At 37.9% G+C, this 25896-nt stretch overlaps 1 protein-coding gene across 1 annotated transcript in view; it reads left to right on the forward strand.

The window, feature by feature from the left end:
- Positions 1-25896, forward strand: part of PRRC2C (proline rich coiled-coil 2C) — a 94256-nt gene that overhangs the window by 52639 nt on the left and 15721 nt on the right. The window contains exons 16-26 of the mRNA XM_052653610.1: positions 143-2410; positions 5989-6197; positions 10195-10349; positions 11132-11945; positions 12355-12440; positions 13476-13664; positions 13789-14040; positions 15668-15760; positions 18621-18722; positions 22758-22959; positions 25147-25350. Of these exons, the coding sequence (XP_052509570.1) occupies positions 143-2410; positions 5989-6197; positions 10195-10349; positions 11132-11945; positions 12355-12440; positions 13476-13664; positions 13789-14040; positions 15668-15760; positions 18621-18722; positions 22758-22959; positions 25147-25350 (4574 nt within the window). The remainder of the gene's footprint in view (positions 1-142; positions 2411-5988; positions 6198-10194; positions 10350-11131; positions 11946-12354; positions 12441-13475; positions 13665-13788; positions 14041-15667; positions 15761-18620; positions 18723-22757; positions 22960-25146; positions 25351-25896) is intronic.

Raw genomic sequence — 25896 nt, forward strand, 5'->3', positions numbered from 1 at the left:
TTTTTGTAGAGACATAAGGTTCTTTATGATTAGGACCCATTTTTTGTTTTTAAATTCGAGGGATTATTTTGCTGTACATGTACATGTGGAAAAGATTTTTTGCTGTGATGGCTGTTATTTCTTTGAATTCTCATTATTGTAGGCCTGAAGCTCCATTGGATCAGGAACAGATAACTGCTGCTTATCCTGTAGAACATGGTCAGTTAGAGGCTCATCCAAAACCAGACTTTGTTAGAGAATCAAGTGAGACAGACGTACAGAAGTTTTTAAGTAGATCAGTGGAAGACATTAGACCTCGTCATACTGACACAAATAGTCAGTCTACTTGTTTTGATGTACCTGATCAAAAGACTATAGCCACTCCTCAAGAAGAACGAATTTCAGCTGGAGAAAGTCAGCCTGCCCGGAAAAGAAGTGTTTGCCATGGATCTAACCATACTCAAAAATCAGAGGAGCTGAGGAATGAGCCATCTGCAAGCATTCCTAAAGTAACTAGCAGAGGTATTGATTCAAAAGAACCAGCAGAAAGGCCAGAGGAAAAAACAAAGAAAGAGGGCTTTATCCGATCTTCTGATGGACCAAAACCTGAGAAATTGTATAAATCTAAATCGGAAACTCGTTGGGGCCCAAGGCCTAGTTCCAACAGAAGAGAAGAAGGTAACGACAGGCCTGTGAGAAGATCAGGTCCTATTAAAAAACCTATACTTAGAGATATGAAAGAAGAACGGGAGCAAAGAAAGGAGAAAGAAGGAGAAAAGGGAGAAAAAGGAGAAAAGGTCACTGAAAAAGTGGTGAAACCTGAAAAGACAGAAAAGAAAGAAGCTCTTCCTCCACCACCCGCACCACCTGCAGCACCAGTTCAGCCACAGTCGGTTCCACCACAACCTCAGCCAGAACCAGAGAAACTTCCTTCAGTAGAAACTTCGCCTTCAACTTTGGTACAAAAGCCACCTGAAGATACTGAGAAGCCTTTGGAATCTGTAAGTAGTGTTGAGGTAGAGCCTGCAGTCAAAACCGTAAACCAACAAACTGTCACAGCACCAACAGTAAAGGAAGAAAAGCAGCCTGAGAAAGTCATCAGCAAAGACCTTGTTACAGAGAGGACTCGACCAGATTCAAGACCAGCAGCTAAAAAGGAATCCGCTGTACCCCCTAGGACCTACTGGAAAGAAGCTAGAGATAGAGATTGGTTTCCAGATCAGGGATACAGAGGTCGAGGCCGAGGTGAATATTACTCCAGAGGGCGAAGCTACAGAGGCTCTTACGGAGGACGCGGCAGGGGTGGCAGAGGGCACTCTCGAGATTATCCTCAGTACAGAGACAGCAAGCCACGAGCAGAGCACGTGGCCCCAGGGCCCCTCAGGCAGCGAGAAGAAAGTGAAACACGAAGTGAGAGCTCGGACTTTGAAGTTGTTCCCAAAAGAAGACGGCAGCGAGGTTCAGAGACTGACACAGACAGTGAAATTCATGAGAGCGCGAGTGACAGGGATAGCTTGAGCAAGAGTAAGCTCCCCAAAAGAGAGGAGCGGCCTGAGAGCAGAAAGCCGGGAAAGCCACAGTCTTCTTTCAAGCCCGAAAATCATGTCCGAATAGATGGTAGACCTCTAGAAAAACCTTTTGTAAGGGATGATGATAAACCTAAACCAGGCTTCCTTCCTAAAGGAGAGCCTACACGGCGAGGCAGAGGGGGAACATTCAGACGTGGTGGAAGAGATCCTGGAGGTCGCCCATCACGCCCTTCTACCTTACGAAGACCTGCTTATCGGGATAATCAGTGGAACCCAAGGCAGACAGAAGCTCCTAAACCAGACAGTGGGGAGCCACCAAGGAGACATGAGCAGTTTATCCCTATCCCAGCAGATAAACGGCCTCCAAAATTTGAACGAAAATTTGACCCAGCTAGAGAGAGGCCCCGAAGGCAGCGTCCTACGCGACCACCAAGGCAAGATAAACCTCCCCGATTTAGACGACTAAGGGAGAGGGAGGCTGCTTCAAAAACCAATGAGGTGGCAGTGCCCACAAATGGCACAGTTAACAACGTGGTTCAGGAACCAGTTAATGCTGCTGGAGATATTTCTGGGAATAAGACACCAGACTTATCTAACCAGAACTCTTCAGATCAGGCAAATGAAGAATGGGAAACAGCCTCTGAAAGCAGTGATTTCAATGAGAGGCGTGAGAGGGACGAAAAAAAAAATGCTGATTTGAATGCGCAAGTGGTGGTAAAGACGGGAGAGAATGTTGTACCTCCAAAGAGGGAAATAGCAAAGAGAAGTTTTTCTAGTCAGCGACCTGGCATAGATCGCCAGAATCGGCGTGGTAACAATGGTCCACCCAAATCCGGAAGGAATTTCTCAGGTCCTAGGAATGAAAGGAGAAGTGGCCCACCATCAAAAAGTGGAAAGCGAGGGTGAGTATTTTATGTTACATATAATTACTTTTGCATCTTTTGACGGGGGAGGATGTGGGGCGTGCTACTCAGCTTGTGGGATCTTAATTCCCCAGCCAGGAATTGAACCTAGGCACTTGGCAGTGGAAGCGCAGGGTCCACGAATGGCTACTTCTGCACCTTTAGAGAAACTTAAACTATACTTCTTGGTTGAACTGTGCAAAGGCACCACTCTACAGAGTATCAAGACATTCTTGTCCTGTAGGGTTTTTTTTTTCCTATTCTAAAAGTGTAAGAGTGCTTGAGAAAGAGGTTAGTGGATCACAAAAGTTCTTGCCTATTGTTATGTTCAGTTCAGTCGCTCAGTCATGTCCGACTCTTTGCGACCCCATGAATCACAGCACGCCAGGCCTCTCTGTCCATCACCAACTCCTGGAGTTCACTCAGAGTCATGTCCATCGAGTCAGTGATGCCATCCAGCCATCTCATCCTCGGTCGTCCCGTTTTCTTCCTTCCCCCAATCCCTCCCAGCATCAGAGTCTTTTCCAATGAGTCTACTCTTCGCACGAGGTGGCCAAAGTACTGGAGTTTCAGCTTTAGCATCATTCCTTCCAAAGAACACCAGGACTGATCGCCTTTAGAATGGACTGGTTGGATCTCCCTGCAGTCCAAGGGACTCTCAAGAGTCTTCTCTGACACCACAGTTCAAAAGCATCAATTCTTTGGTGCTCAGCTTTCTTCACAGTCCAACTCTCACATCCATACATGACCACTGGAAAAACCATAGCCTTGACTAGACGGACCTTTGTTGACAAAGTAATGTCTCTGCTTTTGAATATGCTATCTAGGTTGGTCATAACTTTCCTTCCAAGGAGTAAGCATCTTTTAATTTCATGGCTGCAGTCACCATCTGCAGTGATTTTGGAGCCCCCAAAAATAAATTCTGACACTGTTTCCACTGTTTCCCCATCTATTTCCCGTGAAGTGATGGGACCAGATGCTATGATCTTTGTTTTCTGAATGTTGAGCTTTAAGCCAACTTTTTCACTCTCCTCTTTCACTTTCATCAAGAGGCTTTTTAGTTCCTCTTCACTTTCTGCCATAAGGGTGGTGTCATCTGCATATCTGAGGTTATTGATATTTCTCCTGGCAATCTGGATTCCAGCTTGTGCTTCTTCCAGCCCAGCGTTTCTCGTGATGTACTCTGCATAGAAGTTAAATAAACAGGGTGACAATATACAGCCTTGGTGCACTCCTTTTCCTGTTTGGAACCAGTCTGTTGTTCCATGTCCAGTTCTAACTGTTGCTTCCTGAGTTGTATATAGGTTTCTCAAGAGGCAGGTCAGGTGGTCTGGTATTCCCATCTCTTTCAGAATTTTCCACAGTTTATTGTGATCCACACAGTCAAAGGCTTTGGCATAGTCAATAAAGCAGAAATAGATGTTTTTCTGGAACTCTCTTGTTTTTTTGATGATCCACTGGATGTTGGCAATTTGATCTCTGGTTCCTCTGCCTTTTCTAAAACCAGCTTGAACATCTGGAAGTTCATGTACATCTCCTAAAAGAGTCCTGTTAAAAATTTGTAGCTTTGGGAAAATCAACACACCCGAGGACAGGACGTATGCAATGTCTTCCATTTGGTAGATCATCTTACTGATGATGAGTAGCTTGCCTTTCTTGATTTCTCTCTGGAAAACTGTGGGGCTCACAGGTGTCCTCTGGAACTTAATCATATTCAATACCTCTGTACTGGTTTCTAGAGAGTGAAAGTTGAAACTTAAGGATACATTATATTCCCCTCTCAAGTTGCAAACCTACAGTAAACCATCTAGCTTACAGAGAGGCCTAGAAAGCAAAGTCCTGCCCCACCACCAGGGCCACCAGTAACAAATAGCATGACATTGGTGTTTTTAAAAGAATTTTTCTCAACTGTGCTAAATTTGGTCTGTTCTTTTTAAATATTAAAATGTTGGTTATAGTAAATTATTTTTTAGTACTAAAAATATTATAAAGTAGCATTATTTCTAGTTTTAAATCTAGGCTCTGGTACTTCTATTTGTATAAATTCTCTGCTTCCTCACCAGTAAAATGAGGAGAAAGCAGTAGAACTTTAAAAATGTGTGAAGATTCAGTGACATGATATTTACAAAACAGTGTAACACCTGGTATATAATCAGCAACTATTATTACGGTGTGCCCGTTTTTAAAAAAAAAAAAAAAATTCCCAGATTTGCTGCCTGAGCTGATAAGAAATTTATTCAGACAAAATATTATCTTAATCTGTACTGGTTAGATACACTTAGCATGTCAGGTTACTATATCAGTCAGTAAAAAATATTTTCACTTCCTGATAATTTAGAAAAAGTTCCAGGAAAGTAATACTACCAGTTGTGTTTATTGAGTACCAGTTTATCACAGAATTTAAACCTCTCTTTAAAAGTCAAAAGAATAGGATAATATATATAGTTACATTAACAATGTAGTTGTTGACTATAACCAAGCTATTCGAATTTCAAGTAGTAATACTCAAGGTTTCAGCTACTTTAGCAAGTCTTTTGTACCATATAGATGGTAGCAACCTGAACCTGCAGACATAGCAGTTACAGGCTATAGATTAATGTTTTCTAAGTGTCACATTTAGAAGAAATGAATTCATAGCTCACATGTTTGAGATCATGGTTTTTTTCAGGCTCTTGATAAGCTTTTATCTTGAGTAATACTATAGATTGAGCTGAAAGTGAATTGATAAGCCCATTTTTCATGGTATATGTTCTTGAAGTTTTTATAAAATGAACCCAAGAAAAGAATTTGTTAACAGGAAAAAACCCTGTAGAAATACTTTTGGTTTGTGAAATGGATTGGTTTCCATATTAAAACTGGTTTTTAAAATGTTTATATATATATATGTATGTATATGTATAAATCTGATTGAACTTTTAAAACAAAGACTTGTAAGCATAGAATTCTTTACACTGTTTTTTTTTTCATATACCTCCCTCTTGTGGAGAAGATCCACCATTGAATACTTTGGACTAGCGTAGATCACAGAAATTTTCTGCTATGAACAATGTCGATTAGCTCATTTATAAACATAATGAACACAATAAGAATAGACACAGTAAGAACCTTCAGGGAATAATTAGAATTCTAGAATTTAATTTCTGGAAAGAACTCTGAGGAGCTAGTCTTATTTCCTTTATTGGGAAGCTCCATCTTAGAAAAGTTGTACCCAACAAAAATCACTGAGGCATTTCTATCCCACTGTTATTTCTTCTTAGACTGAACTTTAGAAACTGCCACTAAGGGCATTTTTCTTTTGATCAAGGATATGGTGACAGTGGGCTTCCCAGGTTGTTCAGTGGTAAAGAATTCACCTGCCAGTGCAGGAGATGCAAGAGACACAGGTTTGATCCCTGGTTTGGGAAGTAGAAAATGGCAACCCACTCCAGTATTCTTGCCTGGAAAATTCCATGGACAGGTGAGCCTGGCGGGCTACGGTCTGTGGAGTCAAAAAAGAGTCGGTTATGACTGAGCAGCTAAGCCACACACCACACACACATGTGGAGCTAGTAATAAAATCTCAGATGATTATTTTGTAGGCCATTTGATGACCAGTCGGCAGGCACCAGTGGTGCTGATCCTGTCAATGGCAGCTCTGCACACCATCAAGAAGGAGCACCTAATGGTACAGGACAAAAGAACTCCAAAGATTCTACTGGGAAAAAAAGAGAAGACCCCAAACCAGGCCCTAAAAAACCCAAAGAGAAAGTGGATGCGCTGTCACAGTTTGATCTCAACAACTATGCAAGTGCGTTTCAGATCACCTTGTCTGTCTGTCTGTTGTCTGTCTGTCCATCTGTTACATTTAAGTAGATACTATAAATAAATAAGGCATCAAAAAAAGAAAGTTGGACTTCAAGGTAGAGGTAGAAACATAATCCACAGTTTCAGTTTTCTTAAGAAAGTAAATTAACCACTCTTCCTTGCTAAACAGATGTGGGGGGACGCACAGAAAATCAAATGAAGATGCTTTGTATATATGCTGTGTTTGAAAAGAGAGAAGTGTTAACCTCAATGAATTATGACCTTGAGAAAATTGGTATCTAGGATATGGTAAACAGAGAATAAATATTAGGATGGGAGGTAGTGTTGCTGTGGATAAATACTTTCAGAAAGCCATGAAGTGATAGGATGTCAAATGTGAAGGATTAACACAGCCAGAAGAAAATATATGATGAAGACGTTAACAAGGAATCTCTAAGAGTAGACACTTACACAGACAAATATTGGTATTTCCCATTCATTCAGATGAGCCTTAAGCTCGAAATACTGAATAAGACTGAGAGATTTATTAAGCTGAGACTAGATAGTAGTATGGGAAACTTGTTAGGTACTGTTGTTATTGCATATTAGAGATGTTGATAAGAGTTTTCTTTCATCTAGTTAATGGTGGCTCATATTCCCTGGTGGCTCAGATGGTAAAGCGTCTGCCTACAATGCAGGAGACCTGGGTTTGATCCCTGGGTCGGGAAGATTCCTTCTATTTCCTGGAGAAGGAAATGGCAACCCTCTCCAGTACTCTTGCCTGGAAAATCCCGTGGACGGAGGAGATTGGTGCAGGCTACTGTCCATGGGGTCATAAAGAGTCGGGTACAACTGAGCGACTTCACTTTCACTTTCTATACATGTTAAATTTGACTTGGGCCCAGGACCTTGACATTATTATTTATAGATCAGCTATTTTCAAAACAGGGTCTTCAGACCATCAACATCACCTGGAAGTTTGTGAGAAAAACAAAATCTTGGGCCCTACCCCAGGTCTACTGAATCAGAAACTCCTGGCATGTAAAGCAATCTGTGTTTTAACAAGTTCTCCAGGGGATTCTAATTCCATTGCACGCAAACTTGAGAGCTAATTCTGGACTATCATTTTAGGATTCATGTGGAAAAGAAAGAATCTTAACTGTATGTTTTAAGAATCTTTAGATTCTTTAGAACTGTCGTTCTTAATCGGGATGATTCTGTACCCCGGGGGCATGTGACAATTTCTAGAGACACTTTTGGTGTTGCAGCTGGTGGCTAGATGTTAATGACATATTATATATATATGTGTGTGTGTCAGCCTCAGGCCTTAGCTACAGCACGTGGGCTTCTCTCAGGTTGTGGTGCACAGTCTCTAGAGCTCGAGGTCTCAGTAGTTGGTGCACAGGCTTAGTTGCTCCTTGACATGTGGGATATTAGTTCTGTGACCAGGGATTGAACCATGTCCCCTGCACTGGAAGGTGGATTCTTAACCACTGGGTATCCAGAAAAGTCACCTACTGACGTATTCGTGGGTTTAGGCCCAGAAATGCTGCTAAATGTTTTATAGTGCACAGAACAGCTAACTCACAATGTTAGTAGTGCTAAAGTTAGAAAGCTTTGATTTAAAGTGGTTAAAGTAAATCCATAGGAAATTTGGATGATTGTGTGGTCCATGAGAAGAGAGACTAGCATCCATCTAGACTTCACATTTGGAAAATGACAAATGAAGATAACAAAAGTCCACAGAACATGGCAGATTTGTCTTCTCAAATATTTGTTTACTAGTTTTTCCAAACAACTTCTGGAGTACGTTTGCATAGTATTATTAAGACAGTATAAAAAGGTAAGTATTGTTTCTGAATTGATAATGAAAATTGAGCCATTAGTTTTAACTTGTTGAAGTTTTGTGTGTTGTTGTTTTTTTTACAACATTTAAAAAATATTTTTGGCTGTGCTATATCTTCATTGCTGCAAACACCAGCTTCTCATTGTGAAGGCGTCTCTTATTGTGGAGCACAGCCTCTAGGCACATGGGCTTCAGTAGCTGTGAGGCACTAGTCTAGTTGCCCTACAACATGTGGAATCTTCCTGGACCAAGGATCAAACACGTGTGCCCTGCCTTAGCAGGTGACCTCTCAGCCACTGGACCACCAGGGAACTCCTTTAATTAATTTTGAGTCATCTTTAGGTTCTTTAAAATAATCTGAATTTCCTAAAATTAGTTCCAAATCTTATGTAGCACCAGACAAGAACAGAGCGTTGATCACAAAGTATTGTTCTCATGTCCATAAAGCTTTACGCAGTTGAGTGAACTATTCAAAAGGTTTCTAAAGGAGCTTTTTGGCAAGAAAATGAAAATAATTAGTGATGGTATGACTATTAAGACAAGCTTTACACATACTTTCTAGTTTAAGTGAAAAGCCAAGACAAATTCAGAATTATGAAGGGATCTCTTGGAGTGCATAACACCCTTTGAAATATTGAACTAAAACCTTGCATTGAGATAAGCATATGCTTTGTTTTACACAGTTAATTTCTTAAAGGATTTAAAACATAAATAGAAGTGCTATAGATAAATCAGAATCAGTGTTTTTCCTTTTAAATCAGGTTTTTACTGAACAGACTAACAGTAATAGGTTTGTAAAGAGTGAAAGCCAAACTTAGTATTTTTTTTCCCTGTCAGTATTTCTATGAATGTGAATTTTTAGCTATTTTAAAAAGAACTGTTTGCAGGTAGATTCCCTTTGATCTACTCTGGGTCATATTCTCTTGGCAACCCCCGCAAGTTATCACCGTTCTGAATTGTGTGTATATCATTGCCAAGCAATTTTTAATTATGTGTTCCCCAATCACAACATAGTATAGGACTTTATGGTACAGTGGATAGGAATCTGCCTGCCAATGCAGAGAACATGGGTTCGATCCCTGGTCTGGAAAAATCCGACATGCCCTGGAGCAACTAAGCCCGTGTACAACAACTACTGAAGCCCTCATAGGGCCTGTGCTCCACAAGCAAAGAATAGCCCCTGTTCTCCATAGCTAGAGAAAGCCCACACACAGCAACAAAAGACCTAGTGCAACCAAAAAATCACAATAAATTAATTATATTAAAAAAGAATCCACCTGCTTAAAAAAACCCATATATTGTTTGCAAAATTAATTTATTTGAATTGCCTCACCCTTTTCTTAAATTCATTGTGTAAGCTTTATACCTGCAACCCAAAATCACATCACCTGAGCTGTTTTTATTTTTCTTTTAAGTGTTAATGGGTCTAAATTTCTTATACTCATTAGAATGTATAGGATAATTTAACAAAGTAGAATAATTGTTAGACAATGCATTGAAAGTGTATCTTGAATTATTCTTTTGCTGGGTTATTATAATATATGTACATCTGTATCACTTTATATTCCCATGGAACTTTGTAACATATATTTCATGTTTTTAAATATATGATATAGCTCACATTGTAGACAATAGTCTACATAAACTAAAGGCATTAAGAATCAAAAGAGCAGCTTAGCTTGTCAGCACCATGTTGTTAGCAAGTCAGCCTCTTAGAGCTTACTGCGTCCTTTGAGAAGGGGAAACAATAATAATGCCCACCTCTTAGAATGGTTAGATGCAAATAAGATAAAAGTGCTAACATAGGTCTTCATAGCACGATACACGTCTTAAGACTGGGAGAGGTAAAGTGATTTGACTATAAGATAAAAGACTTTTTTGATTTTTCTTAAAAAAAAAAAGGCATTACCACTTCATTGCTTAAGGGAAAAAAAGATGTGTATCATTCACAGCAGGTAGTTTTAGGGCTTGGTTTATCTATGAAATCTTCACATTTTAGTAATGGCTATTTTATATTGTGGAAAATGGGTTATTTTATGAATTATAAGTATTGGATTTTTGCCTTTTTTATTTTTAATCACTATTGGAGTAAACATTTCTGTTTTATCTTTTCAGTTGAAAAAATTTCACTTTCAATCGTATTCTGCTCCTGTAGGTGTTGTTATAATTGATGACCATCCTGAAGTAACAGTAGTTGAAGACCCCCAGTCAAACTTGAATGATGATGGTTTTACTGAAGTGGTGTCCAAAAAACAGCAAAAGCGTTTACAGGATGAAGAACGCCGGAAGAAGGAAGAACAGATCATACAGGTTTAGTGCTTCAGTTTGTTGCTGCTCTTTTGGATTATTGCCCAAAATATACTAGGAAACGGTTGAGGTTTCTTCTCACCTATAAGGTCAGGGCCTTATTTATTACTCAAGTGCTGAGAATGACCTGATTTTTCACAACTTTAAACTGTGTTTAACTGCAGTGAGGTCAGTTTTAAATAAAATGTAATTACTGTATCTTACTATCTGCCTTAGAGAAGATCATCTTTATTTCAGAGCAACTTATTTGCCCCATCTTACTTCATTGCAGTGTTAAAGTTTTTAAATCATCTTGGAAATCTAACTAACACAACTCCCATGATCTCTAATAACTTGCAGATTCTTGACCTAAGCCAGTTTCTCTTAAAATCTAAATTAGTTTATTTAAATGCATAGTATGAATCACAGTAAGTTAAATTTTTCTTTTTATCGACCCAAACACTCATTTTGCTAAATGCTGGACCAGTATAAACATAAATAGAGCACGTGGGTCACAGTGATAAAGAGCCCTAATAGATTAGAAGGTTCTAAAACAGGAAGCACTGTAAAAATTCTATGTGTGTAATAATATTGAGTTTAACTGAGCATAGTCCTTGAACTAGATGTTTTCAGAAGTCATTTATTGTTACTGTGTTTTAAGAAGGTAAATTAGTGCATACATTTTATTGAGTAGGTATTTTGCAAAAGAACTAAATTAGTAGTAGGTGACTTTGTTGGAAGATCTGTTCATGAACTGTTACATTTCAGCTATGTTATTGACAAAGGATTCCTGCAAATTTTTTAAGGTCTGGAATAAAAAGAATGCAAATGAAAAGGGAAGAAATCAGACTTCTAAGCTCCCACCAAGATTTGCCAAAAAACAGGCTACAGGAACCCAGCAAGTACAGCCTCCAGCTTCAGCTCTAACCTCAGCTCCGGGTCCAGGGTCAACTTCAGCTCCGGTTCCAGCCACAATCCCAGCTCCAGTTCCAGCCTCAACCCCAGCTCCCCTTCTAGCATCACCCGCAGCTTCTGTTCCAGCCCCCGCTACAGTCCCAGTCTTAACCTCCACCTCAGCTCCACTCCCAGCCTTAGCCTCAGCCTCAGCTCCAGTTCCAGCCTCCACCCCAACTACAGCCACAGCCTCTTCTCCAGCTCCAGCTCCAACCCCAATCCTTGCCTCAGCTTCCTCTCCAGCGTCTGTCCCCATCCTTACCTCAGCCTCAATTCCCATCCTTGCTTCAGCCCTAGCACCAGCTTCAGCTCCACCTCCAGCCATCTCAGCCCCAACTGTCCCTGCCTCAGCCCCGACAGCCCCAGCCCCAGCCTCAGCCCCAACCCCCACCCTAGTCCAAGTCCCAGTCCCAGCTCCCACTGCTCCAGGTCAGACGCAGGGACAGACTCACAAACCAGTCCAGAGTCCACTACAGACTACAACACAATCTTCGAAACAGCCACCTCCTTCAATTAGACTACCTTCAGCTCAGACACCTAATGGCACAGATTATGTAGCCACAGGAAAACCCATCCAGACCTCTCAGTCACATGGCACTCTTACAGCTGAATTATGGGAGAACAAGGTGGCCCCACCAGCTGTGCTGAATGACATTTCTAAGAAATGTAAGTGTGCAACAGAGAAGTGAGGGGTGGGGAATGGTGTGGGAATTGAGTTTGTTTTCAATTTTATTTATAAACTCACGGTTTTTTTCTAGCCATCTCTTTTTTTCTTGGTAGGAAGCAGTAACAGTAATCTGTAATGTTAGCTTCCTTTCTTAAAACCTTTATTTCTAAGACAAGTGTGTTACACTTTTAACAGCCATATTTTATGGACACAACTTTTTGTTGGTAAAACAATGTACAGTTTTTTTGGGGAATCATTTATTTTGGTGTGTAAGAAATCTCTTTAAATAGCATGTGAAAATTCATTCTTTTATTGTCTAGCTACCATTAAAAGAAAGGGTTAAATGGATTATGAATTATTAACCTCTAAATTTTAATGGTCGTATTTCCCGTGACTTATTCTTTTCAGTAGGTCCCATCAGTCCACCACAGCCACCTTCTGTCAGTGCGTGGAATAAGCCTCTAACATCATTTGGATCAGCTACTTCATCAGAGGTAGGAGCAGATTTAGTAATGGCTTTTGTGGGGTTTTGTGGCAGTTTCCTTAAAACAGTTACTCAAACTCTGGCCTGTATCAGAATCACCTGGAGAGCTTAATTCCTGATCCTTAGTCTGTAAAAAACACCTTCCACTAATCTTGTATTTTAGATTCAGTTTCAGTGTGACCTCTTAAGGACCTTTTTCTAAGTGATTTAACCATATTTTAATTGTTGCACATCTTTTATCTAAACTTGTTACTTATTTTCTTTATCCATTATAGTGCAGATTCTGCAAGTTAGATTGGTAGTGTCTGCCTGAATCAGTGCCTAGCACAAACAAGGTGTTACATAAATTAGAAGTTTAATTGATAAATTCCTCAGGTATGTGCACTCCATTACCAATCACGAAGTGCTTTCATGTATATTAATTTTTATTTTCAGAGCAGAAGTGGATGACACTGGGATTCCTATCTTTTTTCTGCTCCTCCATTAATTTATTCATCTGTTGTTTTACATTTGTTTTAAATGATTTTTTACATTTAAGGGTGTGATTTGCCCTACAGTTCAGGGCAGTTAAAGCCAGAACGTTAAAACTTAAGTCTTGCCCTACTTTTTATTTTATCAGTTGTTTTCTAATACAGATCAGTAGTGGTTAAAGGAATACTTTCTTAAAATACAACCAATGTCAGTTATGGGACTTTTCAGATGGCACTATAGTAAAGAACTTGCCTGCCAGTGCAGGAGATGTAAGAGACGTGAGCTCAGTCTCTGAGTCAGAAGGATCCCCTGGAGAAGGCCATGGCAACCCACTCCAGTATTCTTGCCTGGAGAATCCCATGGGCAGAGGAGCCTGGTGGGCTACAGTCCATGGGGTCACAAAGAGTCGGACATGACTGAAGCGACTAGCATGCATGCATTATCAATTAATCTCAATTAGATGAAGACTGCTTTAAACCTCCTATCATACTTTTAAAATTTGTAGTATTACATAAATCGTTCAGTCAAATTTGAACTCTACTTTGAAGCAAGTTTTTAAATGTTCTTTTACTAGGGAACAAAGAATAGTCAAGAAAGTGGAGTTGAAATTGGAATTGACACAATTCAGTTTGGTGCTCCAGCTTCAAATGGGAATGAAAATGAAATTGTTCCTGTGCTTTCGGAAAAAACTACCGACAAAATATCTGAACCTAAAGAACAACGGCAGAAGCAACCACGGGCAGGCCCTATCAAAGCCCAGAAGGTAAATACCATTCGTGTTCCAGCCACTAACATATAAGGAGAATAAATAAGTTTTTTAATTGGATTTAGTTTTCAATGAATTGTCTTTGATCATGATGTGTTTTTGTCATAAACGTTGAATTTAGCTTCCAGATTTGAGTCCAGTTGAAAACAAAGAACATAAACCTGGTCCTATTGGAAAGGAACGTTCATTAAAAAATAGAAAAGTAAAAGATGCCCAACAGGTGGAGCCAGAAGGACAAGAGAAACCAAGTCCTGCTACAGTCAGAAGTACAGATCCTGTGACAACAAAGGAAACCAAAGCAGTTTCAGAAATGTCTACTGAAATAGGAACGATGATCTCAGTTTCATCCACAGAATATGGCGCTAATGTGAAGGTAAGCAACAGGCAGTGATTACCAAGTCAGTTGATGGAAGGCAGGTCTAACATGAATGGGGAAAACAGCAGCAATATACTTTCTGTGTGTTTTTTTTGCATGAGGCATATAATTCTATAGCTTATATGGGTTATTATTTCTATAGAGATTTTATTTCATGGTGTGCATATGTGATCTAAAATTCCTTACAGTAAATTATTTCTTTCTGTGGAAACTAACTCTTAATTCTGAACTACTGAGTAGTTTAAAGTGAAAAAATATTTATACAAGATTAGAATGCTTTTCGGAGAAGGCAATGGCACCCCACTCCAGTACTCTTGCCTGGAAAATTCTATGGGCGGAGGAGCCTGGTAGGCTGCAGTCCATGGGGTCGCTAAGAGTCAGACACAACTGAGCGACTTCACTTTCATCTTTCACTTTCATGCACTGGAGAAGGAAATGGCAACCCACTCCAGTGTTCTTGCCTGGAGAAACCCAGGGACTGGGGAGCCTGGTGGGCTGCCGTCTATGGGGTCGCACAGAGTCAGACACGACTGAAGTGACTTAGCAGCAGCAGCAGCAGCAGCAGAATGCTTTTCAGTGAGTTTATAGACTTTGAAAGAATTGCTGCATATTTCTTTTTATTTTGTTTATGGAGTTATAATGGACCGCCTCCTTACCTTGCACACTAATGAGATTCTGAGGTCAGGAAATAACATAAACTTAGTAACTCCAGGTACTAAGAGAAGGAAAAGGAAATGGCAACCCCCTCCAGTTCTCTTGTCTGGAAAATCCCGTGGACGGAGGAGCCTGGTAGGCTACAGTCTGTGGGGTCGCAAAGAGTTGGACACGACTGAGCGACTTCACAAGCCAGAGTAACTCCAGTATAGCCAGTTTTCTTCTAGAGTTGGAACAAGTCTTGTTTCATTGGTTGAGCACCAGAGGAATGACTGACTTGCATTTAGGGTCTACATTGAATGAAAAAATGTGTGTCTTTAAAAATACTCATTAAGGCAAGATAACACTGAGTGACTGATGGGGACTGACACTTGTGGGAGTAGCAAATTTCTGTCTGCCATCTGGTGTTCACTCTGGAACATATGCTCACTGAAAAGAAAGGTGGATGGAACCTTTCATGTTACTTGAATATTTTTCTCTTTTTAATTGCCATGCAACTTAGTTCCTGGAGGTGAAAAGCTCGTGTGATCTAACTCTACCATGTTTAAAGGAGAGATTCATGATGATAAACACGGAGTTTATCCTAAAATCTAATTGTGACAACTAAGATCTTGACATTCATTACCCATGTTTTATTGTGAAGAAAACAAAAAATCAATAGTTGAAAGTAAGCTATAGATTTGAGTATAAGAACCACACAGTTATTTTAGAAATCCAGAGAAATAAATATTTGGTACTGTTGACAGCCTCCTATGTTGCAGTATATATTTTAAATGTATAGGACTCTAGCAATGGTTGAAATGTGGTAGGTCCATGTTTGTTTTATCCCACTGTTGGTCTCTAAGATTTGAGTGTTAAGGTTTGGTATCCTCTCCTGCTTTCTTCCAAAATAACTTTACAACTGTTAGGCTGTCATTAGAAACTGACTAACTCAATTTAAAACTTTTTTTTTTCTCTTACAACTCCACAGGAGTCTGTAACAGACTATACTGCACCTTCTTCCTCTCTGCCTAACACTGTGGCTACTAATAATGCAAAGATGGAGGATACTTTGGTTAATAATGTAAGTAACCAACTGGAGATATTGCAGGTTTGGATAGGAACCTGGCTATTGTTACCTAAGAGTTGGTAGTAAGTTTGTATTTAGGAGCACTGTAAGGTAATTAGAGAAAATAGTCGAAGCTGAGTTGTTGTTTTTCCCCTGAAAATCATCACTTTAATACCCAGGCTTGTGATGCTTAGGCTTGGTTTCATATGTACTAATCCTGTTAACCTGATTTTGGTAAGAAAATTGTATTCTTAGTTTTCACATTCTACTGATTCAGCATTTAATTTTGTTGGTAATTTTGTTCTTAAATGACACCTTTTTATAATGCTGTGAAAGGTCGTTCACTTAAAAAGACAATTGGATTATTACTAAAGATTTATGTGTTTCTTTTTTAATTTGAAAAATGATACTGGACATTAACGACTTCATTCCTCTTGTGAAGACTGAAGGGTTTATCTTCATAAACCCTTGAATACTCTATTAAAAGATGACAGTCAGTTATATAAACCTGGCTCTCACCTCCCAAAGCAACCATATTATAATTTAAGAATCTGTTAAATATTGGTACAGTCCAGTACTTTGCATAGTTCACAGACTGACAGGTGAAAAATGGGTAAGCGGGGAAAAAAAAGAAAAGCATTTAGAAGTTACATGTGTGGCTCTTGTTTTGTAGAGCAGATATGGTGGAAATTTGGTCATCTGCCTTCTTTTTTAAATATAGTCCTCAATAAAGGCTTTTCTTTAAAAAATAATAATAACCTTTACAAATATATTTAGAGAGCTCTTAAAAGGCTTCAGTTCTGTAACTTTGAGAATAAAAATTCTCAATTGTGTTTTATTACAATGTCTTTGCTGTGTTTTCTGTTTTTGTCTTTAGTGTCAGGTATAGAGACTTAGGTGAAATGCGTTAGGGACCATTTAATCCAGCTTTTGTAGCCTGGCTGAAGGACAAGGTATAGAAAGGAAGAAGTCACACGCTTTGTCTTTGTGATAGGAGAGCACTTTTGGAGCTGATGAATGTAATTTGGCCAATTTCTTCTTCCCCTGACCTTTTGAGGAAAGGTTTATTTAACTTTCTGTAGGAAGCAATGGAATACTAGGGACGGGCAAAAAGGCTTGGTCAGTTTAATTCCTAGTGTCACTATGTGGATTATCATTTGAATTGTGGTGTCTTTTCTCATTTTAGAAAAATAGAGAATAGAATATGTTACCTTTTCCAGAGTATTATGATGCCTTCTGCCAAACTACCCTTTTCTAAAAATTTAATGTATAAAATATGAATATGGAAGGAAAGATCATTAATCTCAAAACCCTTAAAACTCATTAAATATCTGCATGAACATTTTAATGGTTTCCGTCTGATCTGCATAGTGACTTGTATACAGAGGACTACTGAAGGGAAGATGCCCCATCTTGTATATAAGTAAATAGTCTGTGTTTGATTTTTAGCAATGTATTCAGAATGTATTTATTTGAAAACAAGCTCAGTTTGGGTCAGGGAGCGTTTATAAAAAGTCATGAGTGTGAAATGATTCACAGTGTTGCTTATTTGTGCCAAGTTTGGTGGTGATTCTGAGCTTAATATAGTGTTAGAAACAAACAAATTTCCTATATGGGGAAATTTTTAGGACTTTTTGAAATGTCCTTGTTTATTCATTAGGCTAGGGGTTCCATTTTATGCATAGAACTGTGGTCTTTTTAAAAATTAAACTGGGGAATTCCTTGATAGTCCAGTGGTTGGGACTCTGCACTTCTAGAGTGCATGAGTTTAATCTCTGGTCAGGGAGCTAGGATTCCCACAAGCCACTTGGCGTGTCTAAAAAATAAAAATTAAATTGAAAGATGGCTTATTTCCCTTGTTGAGGCTTAACACACTTTTTTTAAGGATCTTAACGGATTTATGGGTTGTAGTACCTAATATTATAGTTGTTTTGAATCTTCAATGATTCAAATCAATTTAAATCTTGAAGATTTAAATGCAGGTGGTCTTTTTGATCACTAAAGCACAGCTGTTTTAAAGATTTATAAAATAGTCTCCGTTAGATTGCCCATAGTATCACAAAGTGATTATCTTAAACCCCTCCCCAGCATTTCATTTTATTTAAACAACTGACTGAACTATCAAAATCAGTCATGTAGTAGTACATAATAAAATCTTAAGATCCAGAGAATTAGAAAAAAAGAGATAAAGGTAGCAAGTTTCCAATATCTTCAAGTTTCTATTAAAAAACAGTACTTATCACAATTATGTATTGCTACCACAATTTCCTTAGTGTAACAAGGTGGAGGTGAGGTGATAATTATAGCCTTTCCTCCCAACATTACTTTTGTTCTTGAATCTAGTTATAAGTTGACTAGGTTGCTATAGAGAGACTGTCTTATATTTACTCTATCATGTTAAATGCTTCATATAGAACCTGTGGGTTCTGTAAATGGTAGAAATTATATTCCCTAGAGCTTTGCTTTACAATGTATGGTCCAGGGACCAGCAGCATCAGCATTACCTGGGAGCTTGTTGAAAGGCAGGATTTTGTGACTTACCCAGACTAAGCAAATTTGAATCTGCGTTTCAACAAAAACCCCAAGTGTTTTGTATATACGTTAAAATATAGGAGCATGGCCTTTAAGTTTATACCTTATATCTGTGACAGATTCTCTTTCTGTCAGTGATGTATAGATAAGCAGATAATATTTCTTTTCAGACGTTTGATCTAAGATGTCCGGAGTTATCAACTAGTGTAAATGCAGTGTAACTTCAGTCAAATATTCCTGTTGGTTCTGGTGAAAATAACCTTAGAATATATTAGCGTTAAATTTGATGGGGCTTTTGCAGCAGACTTAGTTAGATTGTGATATGTGTTGCCTACCTTTTCAGGTGCCCCTGCCCAACACCCTCCCCCTCCCTAAGAGGGAGACTATGCAACAGAGCTCCAGCCTAACTTCAGTTCCTCCCACTACTTTCAGCCTCACCTTCAAGGTATGTACAAAATCCGTCTCTAAAGGTCCTTGATTGTTGCATGCAAGGGGACATAAGTTAATACTCTCGGCATTCTTACTTGTTTAGTGCAATAATCAGCAATACTAAGCTGAAGAAATGGAGTGGTGTCAAATTACACCTTAAAATTTTATTAGTTTTTAACACCACATAGTAGTAGGTTGAAATCTTCATATTTAAAATGAGGCCTAGACTTGTGAATTTTGTCTTAAAAATACAAGAGAGTGTTTTGTTTGATTTGTGTTGAGTTCCTCTTAGAGACTATAATAGTTACTGGAAACCAAGTAACCTGGTGTTGCATGTTTGTTTGTTTTTTATCGTAAGTACCAATAATGGTTAAGAATGCTAGTTTTCTGTCTTTCCTGTAAATCATGTGTGAATTGAATGGATGCAAAGTGGTAGTTCTAAAGATGTAATTGATTAAAACAAGTAATTTTTGATTTGATTTTTGTTGGATAATTATTGAATAAGAGTCCAAAAGAGATTTTACACAGCACATGCTTTTTGTTGTCAAGAAGTTTAGGCTTTTTTTTTTTTTAGTCTCCTATTACACTTAAAATTTTGAACTGTACTACATGTTACTAATACTCTTGTGCAATTGAGTTATTTGAGACTATTTTATATCAGTTGTTCACCTCAAGAGTAGTCAGTGGTTAAAAAGAACAGATGTACAGATATGGAATTAAGTGAGGGTTATTTTTAGCTGCAATTTATTTATCTCTTTGGTGCTATGTATTTATAGTTTTATAACCTGGACCAGTATTTATCCTCTAATATAGCAGGACTTTCTCATGCTGCACTGGTTGCCAGTGAATCTTTTTGATGATGGTCAAGAGAGGAAGTAACTAAGTTGTTTTATAATGTGGTCAATGTTTGTTTCTAGACCCTTGGTGTTTGATTCTCCAGCCTCTTGACCACTTGTCCCCTTGACCCCCACCAACATCTTCTTTTTTTTTTAATATCCCCAACTTCTTTTTAAGAAGCTGCTTAAATACAAGTTTGAGATGATAAAATTTTTACAAGACAACCACTTCTGCTTTGTGTCATCTCCATCTTTACCCAGTCCTTACTATTTACTGCCAGTTCCTCCTACTCAAAGTCAGAGCTGTGGTTTTTCCAGTAGTCATGTATGGATGTGAAAGCTGGACTATAAAGAAAGCTGAGTACCGAAGAATTGATGCTTTTGAACTGTGGTGTTGAAGGCTCTTGAGGGTCCCTTGGACTGCAAGGAGATCCAGCCAGTCCATCCTAAAGGAAATGAGTCCTGAATATTCATTGGAAGGACTGATAATGAAGCTGAAACTCCAATACTTTGGCCAACTGACGTGAAGAACCGATTCACTGGAAAAGACCCTGATGCTGGGAAAGATTTGAAGGCAGGAGGAGTAGGGGACAATACAGGATGAGATGGTTGGATGGCATCACTGACGTGATGGACATGAATTTGAGTAGGCTCTGGGAGTTGGTGATAGATAGGGAGGCCTAGCATGCTGCAGTCCATGGAGTCGCAAAAAGCAGGACAACGACTGAGCCACTAACTGAACTGAACCTCATACTCAGCCTTTTTTGGTTTTTTTCCCCTTGAATGACTGTCTGAACCTGTATTTCATACTTATATCTTACATTTGATTCCTCGAATAAGCAAATATAATATCATTAGTTATTCTTTAGGCTGGGTGTTGATTCTTCACATTGCCTTTCACTGGATGTTTTTAATACCCCAAAAAATACAGTTGAATTAAACTAAATTTAAATTGTATTAGCTTAAGACTTTTTCTAGTTTATTTTTATTTTTTTAGTGTACTTTTATTTTATACTGGAATATAGATGATTTAAAATGTTTTGTTAGTTTCAGATGTATAGTGAAGTGATTCAGTTCTACATATGCATATATACATTATTTTTCAGGTGTTTTTCCCTTATAGGTTATTACAGAATAGTGAGTACAGTTCTCTGTGCTATACAGTAGGTCCTTGTTGATTATCTGTGTTTACTTTTTTTTTTAATGCCTCTCTTTATTTGAGAGATTTATAAAGTATGGAAATCTCTATTAATATTATATGGGTATTACTGACAGTATATTTGTCAAAAGGAAAAATGAATATAGTTAAGTAATTATACTTTTTAGGTTCTTTGAATTTCTAAAATTAGAATCTAAATTTTCTTGCTGCCTAAGAAATGAAACCATGTGTATGGCTTAAATATTATGTAGAATTAGTAAGCTATAATTTATTTCCAGTACAACAAAACTGGTTTTCAAAGTCATTGTAGTCTTTAAAACTGCTCTAAGTCATAAAATCTCAATTCTAGCAAATTGCATTTTGTTGGACTTCTTAAGTGGTAGTGTGGGATTTTTTTGCTTTTGTTTCTTTCCCTCTTAAGACTTTTGTTTTAAAATAAAACACATTTGAAATCAGCAGGGTGACTGTGAAGAAAAGGAAAGAAGCAAACCTAAAAGTGTCTTACATTTTGAATTTGTAGTAATATTAGCCATCAAGGTTAAATTGTATATAGTGTGTGTTTTAAGAGGAAAGTAGGGAGATATGTAATATTTCTAAAATTATTAAAATCAGGTTGAAATTTTTATAAAGTTGGTACTTCAGGGACCTACAAACTTCCCAGCAGTGATATTTTAAAATCTTATTTGTGAAAAGTATTCTCATGGGGCTTACCTGGTGGCTCAGATGGTAAAGAATCTGCCTGCAATATGGGAGACCCAGGTTCGATCCCTGGTTGAGAACGATCCCCTGGAGTAGGAAATGGCAACCCACTCCAGTATTCTTGCCTGGAAAATCCCATGGACAATCCCACCCCTGGTGGGCTGCAGTCTTATTTGGTTGCAAAGAGTCAGATACAACTAACACATAGTATACATATACCCATGTAAGTCATTGCTGCTGAATTTTGTAGATTATCTTGGAGTTTTCCTTTCCACTCAATATTTTGACTAGTAGAACAAGAAACTTCAAAATTTCTATATCTGTTCCTTTCCTGTTCAGTGAGCCTCAGGATAGTTGAGGATCTACATCTTTGCTCTCCAATCCAGTATCTACACACCACATGTAGTTACTGAGCACTTGAATGTGGCTAATCCAAGTTGAGGTGTGTGCTGTAAGTGTAAAAGGAAGTAGATACTGGATTTGAAATGTTACTTTTTAAATTAAAACATCTCAATTTTTATATTGATTATAGCTTTTAATTATTATTGTAGATATATTGGGTTGAATGAAATATGTTACCAGAATTAGTTTTACCTCTTTATTTTTTAGACTGTGGCAACTAGAAAATATAAAATTACATGTGGCTTACATTTATGTCTGTTGAACAGCTCTAAATAGATTAAATAAGACCCATTTCTACTTTTTAAGAAACCAAGACTACAGGTAAAATCAGCACCCACAAATACAAATGATGGCAGTCAGACCTGAAATGCTTAATGGGGTCTGGACATGAAGCAAGAAATAATAATTCTACTGAACCTGAGCCTAAAGCCTGTCTGGTTACATTGCCTTTAAAACACTGTGAACATAAAATAGCCAAACAGAAGGTACATCTCACTTGCCATTCAAGTGAGATTTATCTCACTGGAAGGCTTAAAGGCTTAAAAAGAAAGATTGGAGAGAATGGATATTTAATGGAGGACCTTTAATGTCTTGCTTACTAGAATCAGAGCCTTAAATCAGTCCGAAAGGACATGGTACTTACGTTTCCTTATTCACTGGTAGGAATAGGGACTCATATTTAGATGATTAAAGCTGTCACTATATTTCATTGACCTGCTTGCCAGAGCATTCAACAAACTCTATAGAGACAAAATTAAAAACCATTGCAATTTGAGTAAAGGAGCGGAGATAAAGAAGAAAATGAAAGGTTTAAAAGCCTTATGGTCCTAATCTGAAAGATTGTATTTGGAATACATTTATGTATATATATTTGTTTATATATGTGTATTAGTTCTCTGTTAGGATAGTGATTTTTTTTGTTTTTTGGCTTTAAAAAATGTTCTTTTTGTTCCAGATGGAGTCTGCTCGCAAGGCGTGGGAGAATTCTCCAAATGTAAGGGAAAAGGGATCCCCAGTAACTTCCACAGCACCTCCAATTGCAAGTGGGGTCAGCAGTAGTGCCAGTGGACCAAGCACTGCTAATTACAATTCGTTCTCAAGTGCATCGATGCCTCAGATTCCTGTTGCTTCAGTCACTCCCACAACTTCACTATCAGGTAGAAATCCTCGTGTACCTTTTCTGTAATGATCTTAAATTATTTAAAATTTCTTTAAGATCTTTTCCTATTTACTCTTCCCAAAAGCATATTTATAAAAGACATAAAATTGTACATGAGATAATTATCAGCTCTTTTATAAACTTCTTACCAGTTTGCATTTTGATTTTTATTATTTAATTCATACAGCTAATTAGACCCATTCAGAAATAACACAGATGGGACTTCCCTGCTGGTCCAGTGGTTAAGACTTCACCTTCCGATGCAAGGGGTGCAGGTTCAGTCCCTGGCCAGGGAGCTAGGATCCCATATGCCTTGCGGCTGGAAAACTAAAACATAAAACAGAAACAATATAGTAACAAATTCAGTAAAGACTTTAAAACTGGTTCACATCAAAAAAAAAAACTAAAAAAAAAAAAAGGAAGAAAGAAATAACACAGAATCACAAAGCTTTTAAGTTTTCTGTGATCTGTATCTAATTTGAAGGAGCTCTTGGCCTAAGTTTCCTGTAATCTGTATCTAATTTGAAGGAGCTCTTGGCCTAACATATTTTCTGGGGAAGAGTTACAGGGTAGAGACTTTCCAGTCTGTTACTTGAATAACTGATATCCATTGGCTTTGGTGTTTTGGGTTTTATGTTGTTTTTAAGGAGAGTCTGTCAACACCCCAAATTAGAAGATGTTTTTCTTAAATGTTTCACTAGTGTGTAATCCTTTATCTCATATGGGGCTTTATCATTCTTAAAGAACCAGAGATGGTTCTGAAGTATTTGACTCTATGAAGGTACATCCTTTTACAATATGCATAACCATGTTTCTTCTGAAAAGAGAAGTTTCATTTTAAGCTTTCCTAATACTGTCTATATTTCCGAAACAGTAGGAAACTCCTTTTCCAATACATGTAAAATGTATACAGCACAGAATTTACTTTCTCTGGCTAGTTTTCATTTAATGATTGCAGTAATGATTCTCAGTATTCCAGCTTTCTGTGCTAGTTTTAAGCACCAAAAGGACTAGACTTTGGGTTGTACTATAGTCACTTGATGTTATCTGGAATCAGATGTGTATTAAGACAAACCCAGAGGTTCACATCAAAGACCGTATTCCAGCTGTACTTCTTCCACCACCCATTTGCAAGACATCTTCATTATATAAATACTAACAGCTTAGGCCCCAGACTGCTTGGGGATAGGGAGTGAGGCTGTACAGGAACCAGGAGGAGAGTATGGTAGGAAGATTAGGAAATAAAGAGATTGAGAAGTTTCCTGCCTTTTTCTTTGGAACCCAACTACTTCCTTTCCTTGGAGTCTAGTTTCCCTACCCTTCCCTCAACTAGGATAAGTTTTTAACAAGGACCTTCTTGCCTGTTCATCCAAATGGAAGAATAGAGATACCTCAGTGTTGGTCCTCTCTTAGAACATCATTTGATGTCTGAAAATAATAATAACTACTACATCTGACTCTTGAATCAAATACCTGTATTGTTATTTACTGTAGTATTACTAATTGTTTGTCTTGTTTTTAAAGTATTACTGAATACAAGGAGAGAAAAGAATAGTCTTAAGTTTGTATCTCTAGGAGCAGTTTACATTAAATTTTTATATTACATTAAGAATAATTACTCTTAAGGTACAGCACTTTTTCCTTTGTTTCTTGTGTTTATGCCTAGCCTTTAATAGATGTTTAGATATTCATTTGACGTTCTAAAGCTCCTTAAGGTATTTTGCCACAAAGAGGAAAAAAATCTAATCTTAAGTTTCTGTGACATTTGGGGAGCAGTTGTGGTCTGTCAGGGCCCATTTATGTGCTTGTATTTATGTCTCACCATAAATGAATAAAGTTCTTGATTATCCTTAGTGATGATTGAAAATTATGTATTTGACATTAAGCTATGACAGTGTTGTGGGCTCTCAGTCTCCTTGTTTTGTGAGTTTATATTTAAATTTTCTATTTATATTTCTTCAGATTTTGTAGTCCTGTTTGCATCTGATAATTGTTTCTTCCTATTATAAGCCACTTCATATCCACTTTTTGTCTGAGATGCAGTATATAAGAACATAATAAGTACTTACTTGGCATACATATTAATTTTCCAGTTTCCAGTTGGTGCTTGAATTTACTTGAATTTGCTTGAATTTACTTAAATATACACTACACTCCTCTCATTTTATTCCTCTCTCCAATGTAGGAGCTGGTACATACACTACCTCTTCTTTGAGTACAAAATCTACAACCACGTCAGACCCTCCTAATATCTGTAAAGTGAAACCCCAACAATTACAAACGAGCAGCCTGCCTTCTGCAAGTCATTTTTCACAGTTAAGCTGTATGCCTTCCCTTATTGCTCAACAACAACAGAGTCCACAAGTCTATGTGTCTCAGTCTGCAGCAGGTAAGATTTTTAAGATCTGAATAGAAGGAATTTAGAAAATGAAGATGTTTTAATGCTTCTGTTTTTTTTTTTTCTCTTTCCCTTACCTTTTTAAGTTTTTGTTTTTTTATTTGCATTGCCAATTTGTTTCCTCATAGAATTGAATGCTGTCTCTCTTTGGTAAGTATTCAGGGGCTCGTGACAGTTGTTTCTTACACATATGTTACATAGATAGTAGACAGATTAGTGTACTTATGGATTCCAAGTCTGCAGATAATCACCTGTGGATTTAAAGTGTTCAAAAAAATTTTCACAAAGTTCCAAAAAACAAAGGTTGTATTGTCTGTGTAGGGATAACTATTTATGTAGTATTTACATTGTATTAGGTATTATAAGTAATCTAGAGATTTAAAGTAAATGAAAGGATATGCTTGGGTTATATGCAAATAATGTACCCAATTTTGCATAGGAGACTTGAGCATTTACAGATTTTGATATCTGGGCCGGGGACAGTGAGGGTGGTATCCTGGAACCAAGCTTCTACAGAGAGCCAAAGTTTGTTATCTG

Source organism: Budorcas taxicolor, chromosome 16, assembly GCF_023091745.1.
Source record: "Budorcas taxicolor isolate Tak-1 chromosome 16, Takin1.1, whole genome shotgun sequence".
In the NCBI taxonomy this organism is placed as follows: Eukaryota; Metazoa; Chordata; class Mammalia; order Artiodactyla; family Bovidae; genus Budorcas; species Budorcas taxicolor.